The sequence below is a fragment of the Carassius auratus genome, chromosome 5 (assembly GCF_003368295.1).
Source record: "Carassius auratus strain Wakin chromosome 5, ASM336829v1, whole genome shotgun sequence".
NCBI classification, from domain to species: domain Eukaryota; kingdom Metazoa; phylum Chordata; class Actinopteri; order Cypriniformes; family Cyprinidae; genus Carassius; species Carassius auratus.
The window spans coordinates 25,167,725-25,192,534 of NC_039247.1; the positions used below are offsets into that span (position 1 = coordinate 25,167,725).

General features: G+C 39.4%; 2 protein-coding genes across 2 annotated transcripts in view; both read right to left on the bottom strand.

Moving 5' to 3' along the window:
- cldn15b (claudin 15b) overlaps nucleotides 1–19,521 on the bottom strand; it is a 28,678-nt gene extending 9,157 nt beyond the window's left edge. Inside the window, exons 1-2 of the mRNA XM_026254488.1 lie at nucleotides 18,837–19,521; nucleotides 8,738–8,902 (exon numbers count right to left, since the gene is read on the bottom strand). Coding sequence (XP_026110273.1) covers nucleotides 8,738–8,902; nucleotides 18,837–19,053 — 382 coding nt within the window. The 5' untranslated portion in view covers nucleotides 19,054–19,521. The remainder of the gene's footprint in view (nucleotides 1–8,737; nucleotides 8,903–18,836) is intronic.
- Nucleotides 19,522–20,184: 663 nt separating this feature from the next.
- LOC113083348 (mitochondrial fission 1 protein) lies at nucleotides 20,185–23,717 on the bottom strand. Its single transcript, XM_026254490.1, has 5 exons — nucleotides 23,579–23,717; nucleotides 23,173–23,305; nucleotides 22,923–22,999; nucleotides 22,727–22,832; nucleotides 20,185–21,567 (listed from the first exon to the last, which is right to left on the bottom strand). The coding sequence occupies exons 1-5, from the start codon at nucleotides 23,621–23,623 to the stop codon at nucleotides 21,470–21,472; spliced, it is 459 nt and encodes a 152-aa protein (XP_026110275.1). The 5' UTR covers nucleotides 23,624–23,717; the 3' UTR covers nucleotides 20,185–21,469.
- Between the last annotated feature and the right edge of the window lie 1,093 nt (nucleotides 23,718–24,810).

Sequence of the window (24,810 nt, forward strand, 5' to 3'; positions counted from 1 at the left end):
TTAAGAGTGATTTTAAGCTTAACAATTTAGATTTGTTTAGATATCTCCAATTGCGGTACTATTTCCAGCAGAACATTATCCCCGAAACTGAGATAGATGACCCAATTTTGAAAAATTTTCTGAAGGCTTTTAAAAACACTATAGTTAAAGGTGCTATCGGCAAGTTCTATAAAGGGTTTCTGACAAAAAGGTCCCACTCTACGGATTACATCAAAGAAAAATGGGAAAAGGAAGGACATTTCACAATAACTAATGAAGAATGGTACAAAGTATGTGAATCCACATGGAAATGTACAAACTCCCATAAATGGCAAGAGTTTAGGTGGAAATGTTTAGTGCCCTTTTCCTAACACCAAGGCAAAAGGTACACTTTGGCACAGGCACGGCCTGCTGTTGGAGGTTGTGTGGGGCTCGGGATGCAGGGCATTGGCATATATTTTGGGAATGTCCAAAGATTAAACTCTTTTGGCTTGAATTTCAAAAAGCTTTAATTAGTATATTTAAGGTTAACAACATACCATTACAGTTTTCTTAAGTTTTTTGGGGACATTTTGACAATATGCATAGACATGAAGATAAATACCTGTATTCTATTTTGACAGTAGCAGCCAAAAAGGCAATTACCAGATGCTGGCTCCTTCCCGAGCCCCCCGCGATGACTGAGTGGATAAACATAGTGAATGAGATTTATGTAATGGAATCCATAACATTTTCAATTCGCATTAAAAGGAGCACTTTTGTTAAATTATGGAGCAAATGGGTTAGATATATTCAACCCTTACGACCAGAGTTTGTAGAGGTTAGAATATAGAAAATAATCCTCTTTTCATTTATTTATTTTTATTTTTTTTTTGTCTTCCTTTTTATCCCCTTTTGTACTTTGTGTCAGATATGTGCATGTTTTTTTATCTCTCCCTAATTGTTCAGTTTGTTTTACTTTTTTGTAAAAAAAAACAAAAAAATGAAAAGAAAAGTGGATATTGTTTGGACATGTCTTATTGTAACATTTTGTCATGCTCCACTTTTTGAAAATAAAAAATTAATTCCACCCGCTTAAATGATAAAAGTACTTGCGCTGTAAAAACTATTAAGACTGTGTCTGTTCCCCGAATAGTGAGGTCAAAATATAAATATAATGTAGGATCTAGAAAAAATCTTATCGTAATTAAACCAGAAAATGTAAAGTAAATGAACAAAAACAATTTTTAAAGTTTGGGCTCATAAATATTAGATCACTCACACCCAAAGCAGTTATTGTAAATGGAATGATCACAGATAATAGTTTTGATGTACTCTGCTTGACTGAAGCCTGGCTAAAACCAAATGATTATTTTGGTCTAAATGAGTCTACTCCACCAAACTACTGTTATAAGCATGAGCCCCGTCAGACTGGTCATGGAGGAGGTGTTGTAACAATATATAGTGATATTCTCAATGTTACCCAGAAAACAGGATACAGGTTTAACTCTTTTGAAATACTTCTGCTAAATGTTATACTGTCAGACATGCAAAAGAAATCTAATGTATCTCTTGCTCTGGCCACTGTGTATAGACCACCAGGGCCGTATACAGAATTCCTAAAATAACCTTCTAGTTACAGTTGATAAGGCGCTAATCATGGGAGATTTTAATATTCACGTTGATAATACAAATGATACATTAGGACTTGCTTTTACTGACCTAATAAACTCCTTTGGAGTCAAGCAAAATGTCACCAGGCCCACTCATCGTTTTAATCATGCACTAGATTTATTTATATCTCATGGAATCGATCTTACTGCTATAGATATTGTACCTCAAAGTGATGATATTACAGACCATTTCCTTGTATCGTGCATGCTGAGTATAACTGATATTAACTATATGTCTCAGCGTTACCGTCTGGGGAGAACTATTGTTCCAGCCACCAAAGAAAGATTCGCAAATAACCTGCCTGATCTATCTCAACTGCTATTTGTACCCAAAAATACACATGAATTAGATGAAATGACTGACAACATGGGCACTATTTTCTCTAATACATTAGAAGCTGTTGCCCGCATCAAATTGAAAAAGGTTAAAGAAAAATATACTGTGCCATGGTATAACAGTAATACTCACTCTCTCAAGAAAGAAACTCGTAGTCTTGAACGCAAATGGAGAAAAACTAACTTGGAAGTTTTTGGAATTGCATGGAAAAACAGTATGTCCAGCTATAGACAGGCTCTAAAAACTGCTAGGGCAGAGCATATCCACAAACTCATTGAAAATAACCAAAACAATCCAAGGTTTTTATTTAGCACAGTGGCTAAATTAACAAATTACCAGACGTCACCTGATTCAAATATTCCAGCAACGTTAAATAGTAATGACTTTATGAATTTCGTCACTAATAAAATAGATAACATTAGAAATACAATAGCGAATGTAGATTCTACAGCGTCTAACACTTCAGTTTCATCCATCGCACCCAAAGATAAACTGCAGTGCTTTACAACTATAGGACAGGAAGAGCTAAATAAACGTATCACTGTATCTAAACCAACAACATGTTTATTAGATCCTGTACCCACTAAATTACTGAAAGAGTTGTTACCTGTAGCCGAAGAACCGCTTCTCAATATCATTAACTCGTCATTATCTTTAGGTCACGTCCCAAAACCATTCAAGCTGGCGGTTATTAAGCCTCTTATTAAGAAACCAAAACTAGATCCTAGTGTACTGGCAAATTATAGGCCTATTTCAAATCTTCCATTTGTGTCTAAAATTTTAGAAAAAGTTGTGTCTGCTCAATTGAGCACCTTCCTGCAAAAAATTATCTGTATGAAGAATTTCAGCCCCCAACATAGCACAGAAACTGCACTTGTTAAAATTACAACTGACTTGCTCCTTGCGTCAGATCAAGGCTGCATCTCATTTCTAGTCTTACTTGATCTTAGTGCTGCATTCGACACCACAGATCATGACATACTCATAGCTCGATTACAAAACTATACAGGTATTCAAGGGCAGGCTCTAAAATGGTTTAGATCTTACCTGTCCGATCGCTACCATTTTGTTTACTTAAATGGGGTGTCATCTCATTTATCATCAGTAAAATATGGAGTGCCACAAGGATCCGTCCTAGGTCCCCTTCTATTTTCAATATACATGTTGCCCCTTGGTAATATTATTAGAAAATACGGAATTAGCTTCCACTGTTATGCTGATGATACTCAGCTATATATCTCAACGAGACCAGATGAAACTTCTCAATTATCTAAGTTAACAGAGTGTGTTAAAAATGTAAAAGTTTGGATGACAAATAATTTTCCAATTCCAATTCCAATTAAATTCGGATAAAAAACACTACACAGAATCTTGTAGATTACAATCTGCAACTAGACGGATGTACAGTTACTTCCTCTACAGTCAGAAATCTGGGTGTTATATTAGACAGCAATTTGTCTTTTGAAAATCATATTTCCAATGTTACAAAAACTGCATTCTTCCATCTTAGAAACATTGCCAAGCTACAAAACATGTTATCTGTTCCTGATGCAGAAAAGCTAGTTCATGCATTTATGACCTCCAGACTGGACTATTGTAATGCACTTCTAGGTGGTTGTCCTGCTTCATCAATAAACAAGCTACAGGTAGTCCAAAATGCAGCAGCTAGAGTCCTTACGAGGTCAAGAAAATATGATCATATTACCCCAATTTTACAGTCTCTGCACTGGCTACCTATTAAGTTCCGTATCATTTAGAAATTATCATTACTTACCTATAAGGCCCTAAATGGTTTAGCTCCTGCGTACCTAACTAGCCTTCTACCATGCTACAACCCATCACGCACCCAAAGGTCACAAAACGCTGGACTTTTGGTAGTTCCTAGGATAGCAAAGTCCACTAAAGGAGGTAGAGCTTTCTCACATTTGGCTCCCAAACTCTGGAATAGCCTTCCTGATGTTTGGGGTTCAGACACACTCTCTCTGTTTAAATCTAGATTAAAAATGCATCTCTTTCACCAAGCATTCAAATAATGTATCTCTTAAATTGTGAGTGTAGTTGCATCTGATCAAATGTGCATTTTAATTCATTAGCTTGGGTTAAACTAATTTTACTTTGTTGGATCAGCAGCTATGCTAATGATGTCTCTATTTTGTTTCTATGTTTTGCCATGGGATTTACATCCCGTGGTAACTAGGATTTACACAAGCTCCTGGATCCAGAACACCTGAGAAGAGATGATGCTGACCCTCAGAGGACCTCAGATGATGCTAACCCTGAATCAACAAACAGAACTAACAATTATTGCTACATGTGTGACTGCATCATATAATAACTATTAATTAATAATATTGATAATGTTCAACGTCTAGCTGACTACGTCTTGTATAAATTTTTTTTCTAAAATCCTGTCAAACGTGCACAAACTGACAGTCACCACCAGGTTACTACTAACCTGCTGGTGACTAGCTACTACTAAATATTGTAGAAACATAATTTTCTATAAAGTTGCTTTGTAACGATTTGTATTGTAAAAAGCGCTATACAAATAAAAAAAAAAGTTTTAATAGTTGGTGATTTTAATGTCCATGTTGATAATGAAAATGATGCATTGGTATCAGCATTCATAGACATTCTGAACTTTATTAGTGTACATACATCTCATGACCTACTCATTGTTGAAATCATGCTCTAGATTTAATACTGTCACATGGAATTGATGTTGACTGTGTTGAAGTTATGCAGCAGATCATTATTTAGTTATGTGAAAACTTCATATAGCTAAAACTGTAAATTCTACTAAAGACTTTAATCTTCCTGATTTATCCCAATTCCTTAGCATATCCAAAGCCTCAGAACAACTTGATGTTGTGACAGAAACTATAGACTCTCTCTTTTTTTAGCATTTTAAATACAGTTGCTCATTTATGCTTAAAGGGGGGGTGAAATGCTCGTTTTCACTCAATATCCTGTTAATCTTGAGTACCTATAGAGTAGTACTGCATCTTTCATAACTCCAAAAAGTCTTTAGTTTTATTATATTCATAAGAGAAAGATAGTCTGTACCGATTTTTCCCAGAAAAACACGACCGGCTGGAGGCGTGACGTGTGAGTGGAGCTAAAGAATCACGAGCGCCAGTAGGCTTTTGCGTTGAGAGCGTTTGGAAGCTGTGACATTACCGTAAGGAAAAAAACCTCCAAAACAAACCATGGCTAACAGTCAGATTCAGCCGTTTATTTATGATCCAGAATCAGATCCCGAGGCTGAAACTGAACAAGAGCAGCAGCAGCAATGACTCGCTCCGAGCAGGGCTCGAACCCGGGTCTCAGGCATGAGAGGCGGATGCACGAACAAGGAGGCAGAGATATTTTAAGCAGTTTTACTCACCGCCTGCGGTTCCAACACACGATCGTGACCCTTTTTCGTTGGGATTGCATCATCCTTAAGAAATAAACGATACGCAAATCCGTCGTCAAACTGGGCCTTGTTTGTAAAACAATCATCTTCTAAATGCAGAGGAACAAACACAAACACTTGCACAACTCCGTTGATGCTCTGTAAAAATAAACTCCATCCACTGGTCCCTTAATGCTGTTTCTCTTTTGGTAATCTGTGCAGGGTTGTCTTGCCCTGGCAACCAAAAACACACTCCTTTTGTGACATTTCGCGACACTCTCGCTCTGATCAGTGAATGCCTGTTGTGCTCTCTGTGCTCTGCTCTACGGGAGCGCACGCTCTTCCGGCAGACATGCCCTTAGGACCCATATATGGAAATTCCGCTCCATCTAACGTCACACAGAGCCATACTCGAAAAAAACTTTCCGAAACTTGTGACAAACCGGAAGGAGTATTTTTGGAACAGAAATACTCCTTCAAACGTACAACTTAATTTTTGAAACTTTGTCCATGTTTAGCATGGGAATCCAACTCTTTAACAGTGTAAAAAACTCAGTAAGCATGAAATAGCATTTCACCCCCCCTTTAAGAAAGTTTTAGGAAAACACCAGGTATTTATTCAATAAACTGGCTAATGAAAAATAAAGCATCAACAAGTGTTGATATTTTCCAACAGCACAGCAGAAATCACTTTTTGAACTACTTTACTTCCAAGATCACTACTATTAGAGATTAAATTGTAACCATACAGTCGTCAGCTATAATATAATATAATATAATATAATATAATATAATATAATATAATATCACATCAGAAAACATGCTATAGATCGCCTGAGGAACAATTCCACTCATTTTCTACTATAGGACAGGAAGAAGTGCATAAACTTGTTAAATCATCTAAACCAAAAACATGTATGTTAGACCCTATTCCATCTAAGCTCCTAAAAGAGGTGCTTACAGAATCATAGATCCTCTTCTGACTATTATTAATTCATCATTGTCATAAGGATATGTCAACAAAAACCTTCAAACTGACTATTATTAAGGTTCTCATCAAAAAAAAACTTGACCCCAAAGAACTATTTAATTACAGACCGATCTCAAATCTCACTTTTCTGTCCCTGATACTATAAAAGGTAGTTTCCTCATCCTTACATTCCTTCTTATGAAAAATGGTATCTGTGAGGATTTCCAGTCAGGATTTAGAGTCGTATCCAGTAATACCATAGTACTGAGACTGCTCTAATTAGAGTTACAAATGACCTGCTCTTATCATCTGATCGTATTAGATCTTAGCGCTGCGTTTGACATTGTTGTCCAGAACATTCATTTGCATAGACTAGAAAACATTGTTGGCATTAATGGAAGTTCATTACCATGGTTTAAATCATACCTAAATGAACGCCATCAATTCGCAGTTAATGAAGAGGTACCATATCGAACACAAAATGCAGTATGGAGTACCTCAAGGCTCAGTACTAGGGTCGTACTCTTCACGCTTTACATGTTACCCTTGGTATAAATCATCAGGAAACATGATGTAAGCTTTCACTGTTATGCTGACGATACTCAGTTCTATATTTCTTTGTGGCCCGGCCAAACATACCAATTTGAAACACTAGCAGAATGCATAGTCTATATGAAACACTGGGTGACGAGTAATTTTTTACTGCAGAGGTGTTAATTATATGATCTAAAAACTGCATGTAATAATAACCTAGAACACTGTCTAAGGCTTAATGGCTGCTCTGTCAATTCTTCGTCATCAGTTAGGAACCTAGATGTGCTATTTGATAGCAATCTTTCCTTAAAAAAAACATGTTTCTAGCATTTTGTAAAAAAAAATTCATCTCAAAAATATATTCAAATTACGACCTATGCTCTCAATGTTTCCCAATGCAGAAATATTAATCCATGTGTTTATGACCTCAAGGTTAGATTATTGTAATGCTTTATTGGGTGATTGTTCTGCATGCTTAATAAACAAACTCCAGCTGCTGCATTTTGAACCAGCTGGAGTTTGTTTATTAAGCATGCAGAACAACCATTTTGAATTCTTACTAGAACCAGGCAGTATGACCATATTAGCCCAGTTCTGTCAACACTGCACTGGTTAGCTATTAAACATTTTATAGATTTGAAAATCTGGTCTATTACTTAAAAAAGCCCTGAATGGTTTAGCAACTCTGTATTTGAGCGAGCTCTTTTATAGAATTATAGTCCTCCATGCCCACTGCGTTCTTAAAACTCTGGCAATTTGATAATACCTAGGATATCAAAATCAACTGCAGGCGGCCGATTCCTTTCCTATTTAGGGCCTAAAGTCTGGAATAACCTACCTAACACTGTTTGGGAGGCAGACACACTCTTGCAGTTTAAAGTTTAAAGACCCATCTCTTTAACCTGACTTACACATACAGTAACACACTAATATACTTATAATATCTAAATTCGTTAAAAGATTTTTAAGCTGCATTAATTAGGTAAACCGGAACTGGGAACACTTCCCATAGCACCAATGAACTTGCTTCTGTACATCATTAGAAGAATGGCATCTATTCTAACATTAGTTTGTTTCTCTCTTATTTTGAGGTCACCATAGCCACCAGATTCAGCAGAGACCAGGACAACTAAATGAGAGCCCCAGATACAGATCTACAGCAGGTAAATACCTTTTCTCAGAAGACCACCAGGACAAGACCACAGGAACCAGTTGAGACCTCTGCACAATGTGACTTTGTTGCAGCCATTAATGTAACTGCTGGTTCCATCTGGTCAGAGGAGAACTGGCCCCCTGACTGAGCCTGGTTTCTCCCAAGGTTTTTTCTCTATTCTGTCACCGATGGAGTTTTGGTTCTTTGCCACTGTCGCCTCTGGTTCGCTTCGTTGGGGACAGTTCATTTACAGCGATATCACTGACTTGATTGCAAAGATTAAATCTGAACTGGATTATGACATCAATTAATTCAATGATGAACTGCCTTTAACTGTCATTTTGCATTATTGAGACATTATTCTTCTAATTAATGCTGTTCATTTGCTTTGACACAATCTGTTTTGCTTAAAGCATTACATAAATAAAGGTGACTTGACAGATGGTAGCTTTTAACTTCTCATAAATGTTAGGTTGGGAAAGTTGTCACATGATGTCACATAGAGAAATGTTACACAATTCCTTAACAAAACTTTATTTTTACCACAAATGTGGTTTGCTGTTCTTTTGTTACCATATTCTCATCCGTGGTTCTGTGTGCTCTGTGCAGTGTAATGTACCTTGACCTGAGAAAAAAAAGTATCACGACTAACCCCAACCTCCCCTATATTACAGGTGCTAAGATAATAATTGATGTCATTTGGTTATGTTCTTACCTTGGAGTATGAAGAAGACACCTCCAGCTCCAGCGATCCGATCCTTCATTACGTAATTTTCCCCTCCTATTTTGGAGCACTGCATACCCACTAGAGTTGCCACCAGTCCGACTGTGCCCAACACAATGGATGTGATCATTAATGCACGGCACGCTTGGATATAACCTGAGAAAAAAGAGAAGGAATGGTTACAAAAAGTCTGACAGCTGATTGGATTGGTGGTTTTGTAGAGGTTCCTAATTTCTGTCCCCTCTTGTTCATATGGCAAACCAAACCATATTTCTGCTTTAGTGTACAGCATCCCCTGATAATAAATAGACTGAGGAAATGAAAAAAAGTGTTACCTTTTTGTCTAAAAATATGGATAATATGCTTGTTAATGCTTAATAATAAACTTATTAAACATTATCAAATAATTAACTGATCGTTATTTGATGTAAATTTAAATGTTAAAAACAATAACAACAAAAAAATATTTTGTGGAAAACTATGTGATCAGAATTAAAGAAAAGTAACCACTGTAGCAAGAAAGATGATTACAACTAAAATTTTGGAGGGTTACAGCTTTCAAAAATTAGTAGGAAGTGTAGAGGCCCTTGCTCTGCATGACTTTAGCATATCTGTGGCTGCAGGATATCACTAGTTAATATAAAACTCGGGGTTCAGCCTTTTACCAGTTTGACACAGAACATAATGTTTCCCATCTGACCCAAATTAATTAAACTTGCTTTCGTCACTAAAGTGAACTTTGAATCCATACCATCTGACCCAAATCTCATCATCAATCTCTCTCATCATCAATGAACTTAAGATCCCAGCTACAGTGAAATTCCAAGAAATTAATAAGTTCCAGAATTATTAAACAAATTCCCAACTGAGAGTCTCTGCATTATCCTGTCTTTTTGTTAATTTGTCTTACATGGGCGACCAACCTTTTTGGTGGACCTGAATGAATTAATATCATTCTAAAGCTGGCATTTTCTAGAAATCACAGATTTGGAATGACCAACTTCTCTTACCGTGGCCGCAAGGGTGATATCTTTGGCCTTCATCTGGACAACCTGCTGTCTAAGGGTTTCAGTCACCTTAGATTGGCCCAACATTTTACAATCTCCGAGAAAATTAGAAAAATGCTGCCAGATTTACACCAATAGCTTGGCGGTAAACTTTCTGTAAATTTTCTTTAATTTTGATCAGAGTTCTTTCTTAAATATATAATTTCAGTTTTTTTATATGTGCTTCAGAATATAATTAATTTGTGAAATGTGCTTATAAAATGTGACATTTTACTCCTGTTAGGATAACTTCAAATATGACTAAGCACTGACCTTGAAATATAGTAAATTGTAGGTTGTCTTCAAAATAGACTTCTACTATTTTTACATTTCCACAAATAATTTATTAATCAGTTGTTTATGTTTTTGCAGTACCAAATCTAAAGTGTAAACGTAAATGTTTATAAATGTTTACTAATCATTGCTACCTTAATGAGCAGTCATGTCATTTGGCAAAATGTGTCCCAAATGACCAGAATTCACCCTATTTGCAGATCTTTATAAATATTTTTTAAATAAATTGTTCATGTTTTTACAATACCCAATCTAAAATTAAGATTATTCATCACTTGTTAATGAATGTTTAAAAACACTTACTAATCGTTTAGTATCTTTATGGGCATTGAACTTTTAACTGCTCTAATAACGGGTGGACAGTGAAGTTTAGCTTTAAGCTTGCTAAAGACATACAGTAATACACATTGTAATTTGGGTGCAAAATGTTTTTATTGCCTCAACACTTATATTAGTACAAACCCATCCATCAATCCATCCATCCATCATCTTCCGCTTATCCGGGGCCGGGTCGCGGGGGCAACAGTCTAAGCAGAGACGCCCAGACTTCCCTCTCCCTAGCCACTTCTTCCAGCTCTTCCGGGGGGACCCCGAGGCGTTCCCAGGCCAGCCGGGAGACATAGTCCCTCCAGCGTGTCCTAGGTCTTCCCCTGGGCCTCCTCCTGGTGAGACGTGCCTGGAACACCTCCCTGGAAAGGCGTCCAGGAGGCATCCGAAATAGATGCCCGAGCCACCTCAGCTGGCTCCTCTCGATGTGGAGCAGCAACAGCTCTACTCTGAGCTCCTCCCGAGTGACCGAGCTTCTCACCCTATCTCTAAGGGAGCGCCCAGCAACCCGACGTAGAAAGCTCATTTCGGCCGCCTGTATCCGGGATCTTGTCCTTTCGGTCATGACCCACAGCTCATGACCATAGGTGAGAGTAGGAATGTAGATTGACCGGTAAATCGAGAGCTTTGCCTTACAGCTCAGCTCCTTCTTCACCACGACAGACTGGTACAGCGACCGCATTACTGCAGAAGCTGCACCGATCCGTCTGTCAATCTCACGTTCCATCCTTCCCTCACTCGTGAACAAGACTCCAAGATACCTGAACTCCTCCACTTGAGACAGGAACTCTCCACCAACCTGATGTGGGCAATCCACCCTTTTCCGACTGAGAACCATGGCCTCGGACTTGGAGGTGCTGATTCTCATCCCAGCCGATTCACACTCGGCTGCAAACCGTCCCAGTGCACGCTGAAGGTCCTGGTCTGAGGATGCCAACATGACAACATCATCCGCAAAAAGCAGCGACGAAATCGTATGGTCCCCAAACTATGAACAGAACCGGTGACAAAGGGCAGCCCTGCCGGAGTCCAACATGCACCGGGAACAGGTCTGACTTACTGCCGGCAATGCGAACCAAGCTCTTGCTCCGGTCGTACAGGGACCGAACAGCCCTAAGTAGGGAGCCGCCGACCCCATACTCCCAGAGCACCCTCCACAGGATGTCGCGAGGAACACAGTCGAATGCCTTCTCCAAGTCCACAAAACACATGTGGACTGGTTGGGCAAACTCCCATGAACCCTCCAGCACCCTGGAAAGGGTATAGAGCTGGTCCAGTGTTCCACGACCTGGACGAAAACCACTGTTCCTCCTGAATCCGAGGTTCCACTATCGGCCGAATTCTCCTCTCCAGTACCCTGGCATAGACTTTCCCAGGGAGGCTGAGAAGTGTGATCCCCCTATAGTTGGAACACACTCTCCGGTCCCCCTTCTTGAAAAGAGGGACCACCACCCCGGTCTGCCAGTCCAGAGGTACTGTCCCCAACCGCCATGCGATGTTGCAGAGGCGTGTCAGCCAAGACAGCCCCACAACATCCAGAGACTTGAGGTACTCGGGGCGGATCTCATCCACCCCTGGTGCCTTGCCACCGAGGAGCTTTTTAACTACCTCGATGACTTCAGCCCCGGTGATGGACGAGTGTTCCTCCGAGTCCCAGCCACTGCTTCCTCAACGGAACACAAGTCAGTGGGATTGAGGAGATCCTCGAAGAATTCCTTCCACCGCCCGACAATATCCCCAGTTGAGGTCAACAGGTGCCCATCTCTACTGTAAACAGTGTTGGTAGGGCACTGCTTCCCCCTCCTGAGGCGTTGAACAGTTTGCCAGAATCTCTTTGAGGCCAATCGATAGTCTTTCTCCATGGCCTCACCGAACTCCTCCCAGGCCCGAGTTTTTGCCTCCACGGCTACCCGGGCTGCAGTCCGCTTGGCCTGCCGGTACCTGTCAGCTGCCTCCGGAGTCCCACAAGCCATCCAGGCCCGATAGGACTCCTTCTTCAGCTTGACAGCATCCCTTACTTCCGGTGTCCACCACCGGGTTCGGGGATTGCCGCCTCGACAGGCACCGGAGACCTTACGGCCACAGCTCCGAGCAGCCGCAGCGACAATGGAGGTGGAGAACATGGTCCACTCGGACTCAATATCTCCAGACTCCCTCGGGATCCGGTCGAAGCTCTGCCGGAGGTGGGAGTTGAAGATCTCTCTGACAGGGGGCTCGGCCAAACGTTCCCAACAGACCCTCACAGTACGTTTGGGTCTGCCGAGTCTGTCCAGCTTCCTCCCCCGCCATCGGATCCAACTCACCACCAGGTGGTGATCAGTTGACAGCTCCGCCCCTCTCTTCACCCGAGTGTCCAAGACATATGCACTGATGGACACCAACACATGGCGGCTGAGCTGGGGGGCTATTAGCAAACCCACTCCAACCCTCCGCCTCTCACCATGGGCAATTCCAGAGTGGTAGAGTCCAGCCTCTCTCAAGAAGTGTGGTTCCAGAGCCCAAGCTGTGCATTGAGGTGAGCCCGACTATCTCTAGTCGGTACCTCTCGACTACCCGCACAAGCTCAGGCTCCTTCCCCGCCAACGAGGTGACATTCCACGTCCCTAAAGCCAGATTCCGTGTCCAGAGATCGGGTCGTCGGGGGTCTCGCCTACAACTGTCGCCCGATCCACTATGCACCGGCCCCTTACGCTCCCTCCTGCAGGTGGTGAGCCCACAGGAAGGCGGCCCCACGTCACTCCTTTGGGCTGAGCCCAGCCGGACCCCATGGGGGAAGGCCCGGCCACCAGGCACTCGCATACGAGCCCCAACTTCGGGCCTGGCTCCAGGGTGGGGCCCCGGCTGCGCCATGCCGGGCGACGTCACGGTCCTTGATTTTAATTTTGCCATAAGGGGTTTTGTGAACTGTTCTTAGTCTGGCCCGTCACCAAGGACCTGTTTGCCTTGGGAGACCCTACCAGGAGCATATTGCCCCAGACAACATAGTTCCCAGGATCATTCGGGTACTCAAACCTCTCCACCACGATAAAGTGACAGTTCAAGGAGAACAAACCCGATTCCAAAAAAGTTGGCACACTGTACAGATTGTGAGTAAAAAAGGAATGGAATAATTTACAAATCTCATAAACTTATTTTATTCACAATAGAATATACAAGATAACATATCAAATGTTGAAAGTGAGACATTTTGAAATGCCATGCCAAATATTGGCTCATTTTAGATTTCATGAGAGCTACACATTCCAAAAAAGTTGGGACAGGTAGCAATAAGTGGCAGGAAAAGTTAAATGTACACATAAGGAACAGCTGGAGGACCAATTTGAAACTTATTTGGTCAATTGGGGACATGATTTGTTATAAAAAGAGCCTCTCAGAGTGGCAGTGTCTCTCAGAAGTCAAGATGGGCAGAGGATCACCAATTCCCCCAATGCTGCGGTGAAAAATAGTGGAGCAATATCAGAAAGGAGTTTCTCAGAGAAAAATTGCAAAGAGTTAAAGAGAAAAAGTTATCATCACTTACAGTCCATAATATCATCCAAAGATTCAGAGAATCTGGAACAATCTCTGTGCATGAGGGTCATGGCCGGAAAACCATACTGGATGCCCGTGATCTTCGGGCCCTTAGATCCCAGACAGCAAGCAGTTGTGGCCCAAATCCGGCCCACATCTCGCCCGCATGGATTTCATGTGGGCCGGATCTGGGCCAACACTATATTTCTGTCTGGAATGGCACTGAATCACATACAGGAATGCTACTGTAAAGGAAATCACAGCGTGCTCAGAAATACTTACAGAAAACATTGTCGTTTTATCTGGGCCAAGACTAATTTAAAATGGACTGTGGCAAAGTGGAAAACTGTTCTGTGGTCAGACAAATCAAAATTTGAAGTTATTTTTGGAAAACTGGGGCGCCATGTCATTCGGACAGAAGAGGACAAGGACAGCCCAAATTGTTATCAGCGCTCATTTCAGAAACCTGCATCTCTGATGGGGTTGCATGAGTGCATGTGGCATGGGCAGCTTACACATCTGGAAAGGCACCATCAATGCTGAAAGGTATATCCAAGTATGCGTCCATCCAGAAATCGTCTCTTTCGGGGAAGACCTTGCATTTTCTAACATGACAATGCCAGACCACATATACTGTATCAATTACAACATCATAGCTGCGTAGAAAAAGGATCCAGGTAATGAAATGGCCAGCCAACAGTCCAGATCTTTCACCCATAGAAAACATTTGGCGCATCATAAAGAGGAAGATGTGACAAAGAAGAGCAACTAGAAGCCTGTATTAGAAAAGAATGGGACAACATTCCTATTCCTAAACTTGAGCAACTTATAACTGTAATAAAAAGAAGAGGGGATGCCACACAGTGGTGAACATGGCCTTGTCCCAACTTTTTTGAGATGTGTTGATGCCATGAAATTTAAAATAAACTTATTTTCCCCTTAAAAAGAATTATTTTCTCAGTTAAACATTTGATACTGTATTTCATCTATGTTCTGAATATATTTTGTATTTTATTCACAATTTGTACAGTGTCCCAACTTTTTTGGAATCTGGTTTGTATACTATTGTGTATTATTATTAAACATCTTTTTCCTTGAATTATACATCATCAAAAGAAAATAAATATTTTTTCAAGAAAATACTTCAATTATAATTTATATATAAAAACAATTATATAAACAGATTGAATCGTGTTGCCATATAGTAATTAAATTGACCCCTGTACACTGTGAACCCTTAACCAACCCATACCTATACCTATACCCATACCTCCAAACATCAAACACCCAAATCTCACCCATATCACACACACGCAGCAAAATTGTTAAAATAATGTATAAAATAACAACTGTTGAATAATTTGTAGATTTTCAAGATGTGCATGATTTTATGAATTAAAAGTTTAATGACATTTGTAAAAATTTTAATTTACATTAAATAATTATCTGTTAATCATTAGGCATTTATTAGTTAACATTAACAAGCTGTTACGATCGGAGACCCAGTGAAACGCAGGAGACAAGAGATCCAATCGCATTATGGGTTCTAATGGGGAATCCAAAGAGAAATTAACAAGGGGGGTGGGACTGGTTAATATAGGGAGGATAATGACTAACAAATGAAGACACCTGAGTGCAATTAACAGGAGTGCAACTACTGTAATGAAGGGACAAGGCTTTGTGGGAATTGTAGTGGCTACGGTGAGGTGCCTATGGGGAAGTGAGACCACTAGTGGAGACTCAGGGAAACAGAGACCAGACAGCGTGACATTACCCCCTCCTCCACGGAGCAGCTACCATATGCTCGACCCGAACACAAGAGGAGACCAAGGATCACAGAGACAAGGAGGCAGGAGGAGAGGCAGAGGGCCAGGGGGAGGGACGGAGGGCCAGGTAAAATGAGGAAACAGAGACAAGAATTGCGAAAACAAAAACAAGGAGCCCAGGAGGGAGGTGGAACGGCGAAGGATCAGGGGGAGGGACGGAGGGCCAGGTGTATAGAGGGAAACAGAAAGAAAAACAAAGACAAGGAGCCCAGGAGGGAGGTGGACTGGCGGAGGAGGTCCATAGATGGAAACAGAAAGAAAAACAAAAACAAGGAGCCCAGGAGGGAGCTGGACCGGCGGAGGTTCAGGGGGAGGGACGGAGGGCCAGGTCCATAGATGGAAACACAGAGGAGTGGAGCAAAAACAAAAAAAACTGAAACAAAACAACAACAAAACACAAGTCCAGGAAGGACGTAACGTTCAGTCCCCAGGGCCGAACCGACAGGACAGGAATCCAGAGAGGAGCAAGGTGGAATTGGAGCACTGCGGTTGAGACAGAAGCCCACCAGGACGGCGCAGAAGACCACCACATCCGTGCGGTCGAGACAGAAGCCCACCAGGGCGGCGCAGAAGACCACCCCATCCGTGTGGTCGAGACAGAAGCCCACCAGGGCAGCGCAGAAGACCACCCCATCTGTGCGGTCGAGACAGAAGCCCACCCGGGCGGCACAGAAGACCACCCCATCCGTGCGGTCGAGACAGAACGGGAACCTGACTCGACTCCGGAGGGTCAACGGGAACCTGACTCGACTCTGGAGGGTCAACGGGAACTCTGGAGGTATGTGGACTCGACTCCGGAAGGTCAACTGTGGCCCTCATCCTGTGCATAGGTGCTGGACAAGCAGCCATCTTGTGCCAATGACTCTGGACCGGCAGCCATCTTGGGCAGTGGCGCTGGGCCGACGGCCATCTTGGGCAGTGACGCTGGGTCGGCGGCCATCTTGGGCAGTGGCGCTGGGCTGGCGGTCCTCCTGTCTGTAGACCCCGGTCTAGGTGTGGCTGGGGTATTCCACTGAGACCAATGTTGTAAATAAAATACAAACTCCCAGAAATTATAGGCTTCCAACTGCTCCATTTCAATTCGAGGAACCGGGTCATCCAGCCCGGTGTTGAAAGTGTCCTTTAGGGCCGCATCATTATATTCCATCCCCTCAGCTAGGGACCAGAACATTTGTGCCATGGCACCCACCTCATTGCCCTCTTGGGGGAGGGTGGTTAATTTTAAAATACTGGCTGTGGAACGGGAATGAAGTCCCACACCGCTGGATCTCGACATTGATGGAGTCCTTCTGTTACTATCGGAGACCCAGTGAAACGCAGGAGACGAGAGATCCAATCGCAGTATGGGTTTTAATGGGTAATCCAAAGAGAAATCAACAAGCAGGGGTCAAAACCATAATTCCATCCAACAAACAACAAACAGGGAAGGAACAGAAACGGGAACAGGAACTCGGAAGAAGAGGAACTCAGAAGGCGAGGAAACTGGGTGACAGAAAGAAAGGACTCCATGCAGACAAACAGAAAAGGACTGGTTAATATAGGGAGGATAATGACTAACAAGTGAAGACACCTGAGTGCAATTAACAGGAGTGAAATTACTGTGATGAAGGGACAAGGCTTTGTGGGAATTGTGGTGCCTACGGTGAGTTGCCTATGGGGAAGTGAGACCACTAGTGGAGACTCAGGGAAACAGAGACCAGACAGCGTGACACAAGCACATTATGTTTTAGCTATTTGAATATATATGTATTAATGATCTGTTACGCATTTTATGTTTTGATTTCTTAATGAAAGTAAAGTGTTAGCATTACACTTAAGTTTTATTAGTATTTTTATATTTTAGCTTAAAAGTTTTTATACACAACAATACAATACAACATGATGTTCTTTTATTCCTACCATTTCCTTGTTCTCTCTATGTAGGTGGACAAATGTGGAAACTACTCATTTTCAATATTGTTTTTGATAAATCTTCTGAACTTCACATGTAGAGATACTGCAATCTACAAGAAGTTCCTGAGGAATGCTGTTCCTTGGTTATTTTAACTTTATGGACCATTTGGTTCACACATTTACAGACATTACCTGTTGAATGCATTTGAGGCACAGACACAGTTTAAATATATCTGACTAAAGATACACATAATCTTTCACCTGCAATAAACAAACTACACTAGTGTTGCATGACTTCAATGCCACCATCATTAAGTTTCTGACAATTGTTTCGGTATTTAAAAAAAATTAAAAACACTTTGCTCAAGTGTGATTGTAAATACAGCGGTACTGTGAAAGCGGACCATTGAATATATTATTTTTCTTGTTTGTGTGATGACATTTAAAGTTTATGATTACTTCTGTATTCTCATCTAGCCACATGTTAGCATCCAATATTTTCAAGAAAAGCAAAAGCTTAAAATAAAGGAATATTAATGATGTATTTTATACATCAGAATAAAACATTAAAGTATGTTGAGCGTGCCAAAAACGTATTCATTAAATTTGAACCAGAAGTGCTAAAATTCTAACTTGTCTCTGGATTTGGCTCACAAATAAGTTATCTATAGCATATCTAAGTTAATATAGCATTAATTTAATTAAAAATTTTCCATGGATAAAAGCAGAATTGTGTTATATTTGATAGCATCAGAGCGTCCTTCGGAGCATGTTTCCCACTACTAAGCTGGGAGCGAGAAATAGAAAACCCAAAGTCGAGATATGCTGAGCAAATAGACATTTTTGAGAGGGAAATATGTCAAATATGTGGGAAAAGGACAATTGTTATTAACTGTTTCCATTTGTGAAGAATATTAAAACCGGCCAGTTTTTGTGTAAGAGGTAAGTTACTCAATATGAATTACTTTATCATTAATAGAACTGTATAAAAGCAATATCACTTTCCCAAATGTTCTGTACCAAACACAATCTCATTGAGATTCCATTGTTCTTAATATAAAACGTTTTGTTCATAAACAAATTCAGTAAACAATGAATAATAGCAATACTAGCAATAGTAGTATAGTGATGGTACTATTATCATTACTAAAGTTATTAATACAGTTTATTTAATTATTTTTTTAGGTATTTTACCTGGTAAAGCGAGCATGGACTGAAAATTCCAACAATTGAAAGTACCGGTGGAGTCGACCGCACAGGACATCCAGAGGTTCTCAAAAATGTCGGCGGTGATGATGACATTATCATCATCTGTAGACACTTTCCAGTAGTGATTATGTAAAGATAATACAGCTGAACCACACGCCAAAAAACCCAAGAGAAGTGCAATAATTTGCAGTATGTCTTTCATATTTATGGATCTTCTGCTTTTCTGGATCTTCTGTTCTATGTGGCATGCGTTCAATCAATGATATGTTACACCAGTAAATGGAATTTAACCTTGTAATAAACATTAGGGGCCGTTTATGATTTTACTGTGCAACAGTCTATGACTAAGCTGTTTGATTACAATGCTTGGTAGCTGCCAGAAGTTATAAATAGGGTACCGCAGGTATACTACTATAGGAAAACCTATAAGGTAACATCAACTTACTCCAAAGAACCATACAGTAAACTCAGTAATTCCATATACAGTGAAAAGTGGTTTATAGTAAGGTTTAAAGATAAAAGCTTACAGTTATAAATTAACAATAAAAATGATACTGGAGAGAATTCTTTCAAAAAAATTTTTGTCTTTTAATACTACACTAGGTTTTTAAGATCACTTGTTTTTTAATCATTTGATTAGTCATGAGGTAATCAGAATCATCTTTATAAATGTTTAGAAGAAAAAATTAAATAAAATAAGCAGTTATCAATCACTTGAGAATGTACTTTTTGAAAGTGTATTTGTATAATCAATTAATGCACAATATATTAATATTTGCAATGGAAAAGAATTAACATTTTAAAGGAAAGCTGAAGATACATTTCAGTGCTTTATCTTTATTTACCTATGTGCTGTTTAGATTGGAGGGGCTGAATGTTGATACAGCTTTTAAGCTCTTACAGTGTATTGCGTATTCTGCATATTTTGTGAGTAATACAATATGTTTTTGTTATTTCAGGCAAGTTAAATCGGTTCATAAAGTTCAATTGGTTCAAATGGTTCATTTGGCTCTGTATGGACTTCCAGCTGAATTTATCATCATTATATTAAGATACAAATAGGAACCTTTGATGCTTTATCATCTGGCTGATAATTAGACAACACCTCAATGATTTTATTTTTTAACTAGGCTATAGGCTTGGTAAGTATTCAAACATACAATAAATAACTGGATATCTACAGAAGCCTATATTACCCAATAAATCAATAAATGCTTCCCTGACTATGTGATCTTTAACTTCAACAAAGGAGTGGACAGCTATGTGGATATGTTTAAAAAGACCCAAAGGTGGCTGAATAAATCCTTTCAAGACATAAATTGGAGCACTGGCATTGGGGAATCTTATATGTGAATATGAGGGAATTTTAAATAATATCATGTTTGTTGCACCCCAGCTGTACATAGTGTGAGCTGCCTGACAATGACAGTTCTTACTTTTGCCCACGATTGATGATGCCACATATTCAAGCCCAGACTTGGCAGAGCCACATATTGTAAACCAACACTTGCCAAAAACCCACCTCAATTCCATTCCTGAAAATAATGTTTCCTGGGTGACTATTTAATTGTTTACTCCATCAGCTTTCTTCCTCTTATTAAAATAACACCAGCTTTTTACAACTTGTTCACAGAGCAAATTAGATTACGAAGGTTATAATCTGGTAAAACCTTAAACTCTTAATTTTAAAGGTCAGTGTGTAACTCACCCAGCACCTCTTTTAGCACCAAATTAAAATCTTCTTTCCATATATACCCTGACTACATGTAAAAATATAAGCACAATGGGGTTTAGTTTTATATGCAGCAGGTGTTCAAAGTTAGCAAAAAGTACTTGAAATGGGTGTAAATAAAACAGAAACAAATACAAACAGACAATCTCAGTGCAAAACATTCAAGTAAGGAAAACACTTTTTGTCAACACAAAACATCTCATATTCTACAATACCATTTTATATCACTTAGCCCCTGCACTCTCTATTGTCTTCTGGATCTATGGCTACACTAAGACTCCTACTTAAATAGCAGGCTTTTAGCTAAAATAGTAAAAAAGCACAAACTGTTTGGGTTCTGACTTTAGTATATACTTAGTTGTAATATAATAAGGAGGTGAAATACAAGACCAAAATGCTCATGCTAATGGGGAAGTAAAAAATCTCTCTCTCTCTCTTTCTATAGAGAGAGAGAGAGAGAGTTAGAGTTAATGGACAATTTAATTGTAATTTTCCATTACAGCTGCTGATAATGGTGAAAATATCAATTTTTGCATGCTCAGAGATGGTACAGTGGAAAACTAAGAACAAATAAGCTAAAACTATTACAAAGACAAAGAATAAATAAGTTAAAACTATTAAATGCTATATTTGTAGGATCTATATTATTAAATAACTTTTAAACATTTTGTGACAGAAACATTTTTGGGGCGTTTCTTGTTTTTTCTTAAGAGCAATGTCAAATTTTTCTCACTTTAAAAAGCACTGGCTTTATCTGGAGGAAAAGTTATTAAGGCATAAGTGAGATGATCTGTTCTTTGTCAGTGTCATGATGAATCCAACCTCAAAAGATGGGTTAATACTTTTTTCATTTGCAAGGCATTATGATTTGTCTTGTCTTATCCTCTTACGCAGATTTCTTAGCCACAGCTAAACCAATGAGTCCCGCCAATCCAGCCAAACCCAAGCCAATGCCACCAACAATTGCCATTCCAACCAGCCCATCTAGAAAACAAATGAGAAGAATGTTAAATGCAAATTCCCTGTTTAATCTAAATATATGAGAAGATTATTTATATACAGGACCTGTATCGGCTTTACCAGAGGTAACCTTGTCCTGGTGGCCCCCCATCACTGCACATTTTCTGTCCCTTATCTCAGTGGTTTCAGTCCTCACGAACACCCAGCTCTGCACATTTTGTATGTCTCTCTTTGTTAACGTACCTGATTCAGATAATCAGCTCATTAGAAGTGAGCTCCGTGCATGAACTGTATTCCGATTGACGTGGTATCTACAGAGTATTCATTTTTCCCTGCTACTTGAGCAGGGGAAATCTGATTAAATTTACTTAACTCCAGAACATTCATCCGCAGATTTGCGCTCCGCAACATCTTCACACACAGACAATTGTGACATCATATATATCTGTAAATAATTACAATTTAAATTCACGTCTTGCATTATACTTCAATGCACTTTGAATGGAAAATATACTTTCGCTTCAAACTGGAACCATGGCAAAATATACTGTGATGTCCACTTTGCAGGGCACTTACGTTTAAATAGATCAAACGGCTGAAGTGATAAGAGATATACATAAAATGTGCAGAGCAGGGGGTCGCGAGGACTGGAATTGAGAACCACTGCCTTATCTAACACACCTGATTCAACTTATCGGTTGAATTGGATGTGTCCAATTCATGTGAGACATGCAAAATGTGGGGCCTTCAGGACAAATTTAAAAAACCATGACCTAATGCGATCTATGTTTTTTACTGTACATGGATATCTTGACTTGAAAGTGTTTAAATTAACAATTAATTAATTAAATGACCTACTTTTGTCACTGCCTCACCTGACACAGTTTAATAAATGGACACAAAGCGCCCTGAGGTTGGCTCAGCACCGTGCGTCTTAACCCTGTGCTCATTTTCATTTCCAGAAGTATTCAAATAGTGTTTAATTAATTCAGTCTTGTTTTACCATGGATTCCTATATTATGTAGACCTCACAGTACAGCATACAATATATCATGGCACTGCTCATCAATTAGGCAGGACAAAGATGGACACTGCATAATATAACTACACTCTTGAATGAAGAAATTGACTTCTGTTATACAAAACAATGAGAAAGATACATATTAACAATATTCATGCTCACCTTTCTTCATGGCGTTACCAATGAATTTCTCCAGTTCTTCAGCTTGAGAATTTCCTGGTTCATTCCTCAGTAATGTCTTAATGTATTTTTGAGCTCTCTCATATTCCTGAAATTATAGTAAAACAGGAGAATGAAAGTAGCAAAATCATTCCTAAGAGTTTTCTACTGAAAGCATCTGAAAAGCTCTGATAACAACCTTGATCTTATAATTGGCCACAGCCAGGTAAAACAGATAATCCCGCTGGTCATCCTTGGTACCCTTATGGATAAGTTCTGGTGGAAGATAAAAAAAAATTCTTATTTAGATTTATTAACAAGACAAAACTTTCGGTTCATTACACCAAATGCTCTTAGACAACACAATAATTAATGAAAATAGAGATTAAAAAATGTTTGAAATGGGATAAAAAAAAATATAGAGTTTTTTATTCAATTCCATCAAGTACCATCAAGTAGCACTATTCCCTTCTTGATGTCCTCCGGGTGTTTGCTCCTGATCAGACACCACGCATACTCGAACTGCGTGTCTTTAGACACAGAACTCTTTGATAACTCTGCCTTGTATTTCTTTCCAAATTTCTGAAAATCAAAATAATACAAAGTTAACAACGTGTCCACGCCAAAAACTCTTTTAATTGATGATCAGGGCAAATAAAAAGCTATAAGCAGTAAGCACTAACATACAGACAATTAATTTGAGGTTATAAGTTAGAGCATAGAGCATTTGGCAATTTTATTCAGACAGGAAGTTTTCCCACATTATGTTTTATATTGTTTTTTTTTTTTATTGTTGTTTTTTTTTTTTTTTTAATTAACCATTTCAAACCGATATGAAAAAATACCACAAATTACCTCCAGATCCTCTGGGGAAACAATCTCTCCAACAACAGCTTCCATGATAACGAAAATTATCACGGGTTTACTTTCTATGGTTTACAACCCAGACTGGACTGTTCCTCTTCTTCTTTCAATTTAGTGGCGGTTGTCAAGCAAATGTATTGTGCATTTCCGCCATCTACTGAGATGGAGTGTGGAGAATCAAACGAAACACAGGGGGGCGAAAATAATAATAATAAAAAAAAACTTTATCTAAATTATTTTAATTAAATCTGTTGGCTTTAAAAAGCCTAGTAAAATCTAGAATCATGAGGGAATTTCTTTGTAGATTTTAAAGTGACAGACTATTTTATCCAACGACTTGATTTGATAATCTAACATTTACCTTTCATTTTTATATCTGAATCAAATTACTGTGCCTGGGTGTGTACATGTGTTGTAAAATCCTGTACGTTTCATGTTTTTCAATGATATGTAGGCCTAAAAACTGACTGAGTACTGTTTGTCTGTTTGTACCCTATGTAACTACTCTCCTACTGTATGTCCCACTATATTTTAGGTCCCAACATTGCCACAATGCCATCTCCTTTGAAACACATCTTTGTTTATACAGAATTACTTTTTTCAACTAAAGATCAACTGAAGGAGTGGCATATAACCATGTCCATAGAGGAACAATAGGCATGTTTGACTTGGCCTTATTTCCATAAATATTCCCATCCTCCCATTCCCATTCTCAATTGCAGTTTTAAAACAACAATAAATGTAGGTTCTGGCGCTCTAGCTGTTAATAAACAGAACTGCATGCATCCCGCCGTTTATGTTTTACCGGCGATTCAAGCATTTCTATCTGCAATTCTTAATGCCTGAGTTTGTATAAATAATGTGCATATTTTTCTTCAGTGATGTGGAACTAGGCTATATTGTAAAACTGCAATAGTCTAATGATCAAAATGCAACATACTCTCCAAAGTGATTGTCATATAAGGACCCCAGTCTGTTCCAGCCAGACATTCTAATAGATACCCTGTTTGCATTTGTCATACTTTTTTTTTTTTTTAAATTTGAATTCCTCCAAAACCTAAGGTTTCTTACCACAGATACCTGCTCTAACATCTTATAGATATTTAATTTAATTCTTAATTTAATCCCCAGCAATTTGCCCATTTTCCTACCTCTTGGAGTTTCCTTTCTACATAACTTCCATTTCTTCCATTATTCCATAATGCACCGTCATCTCTGTACAT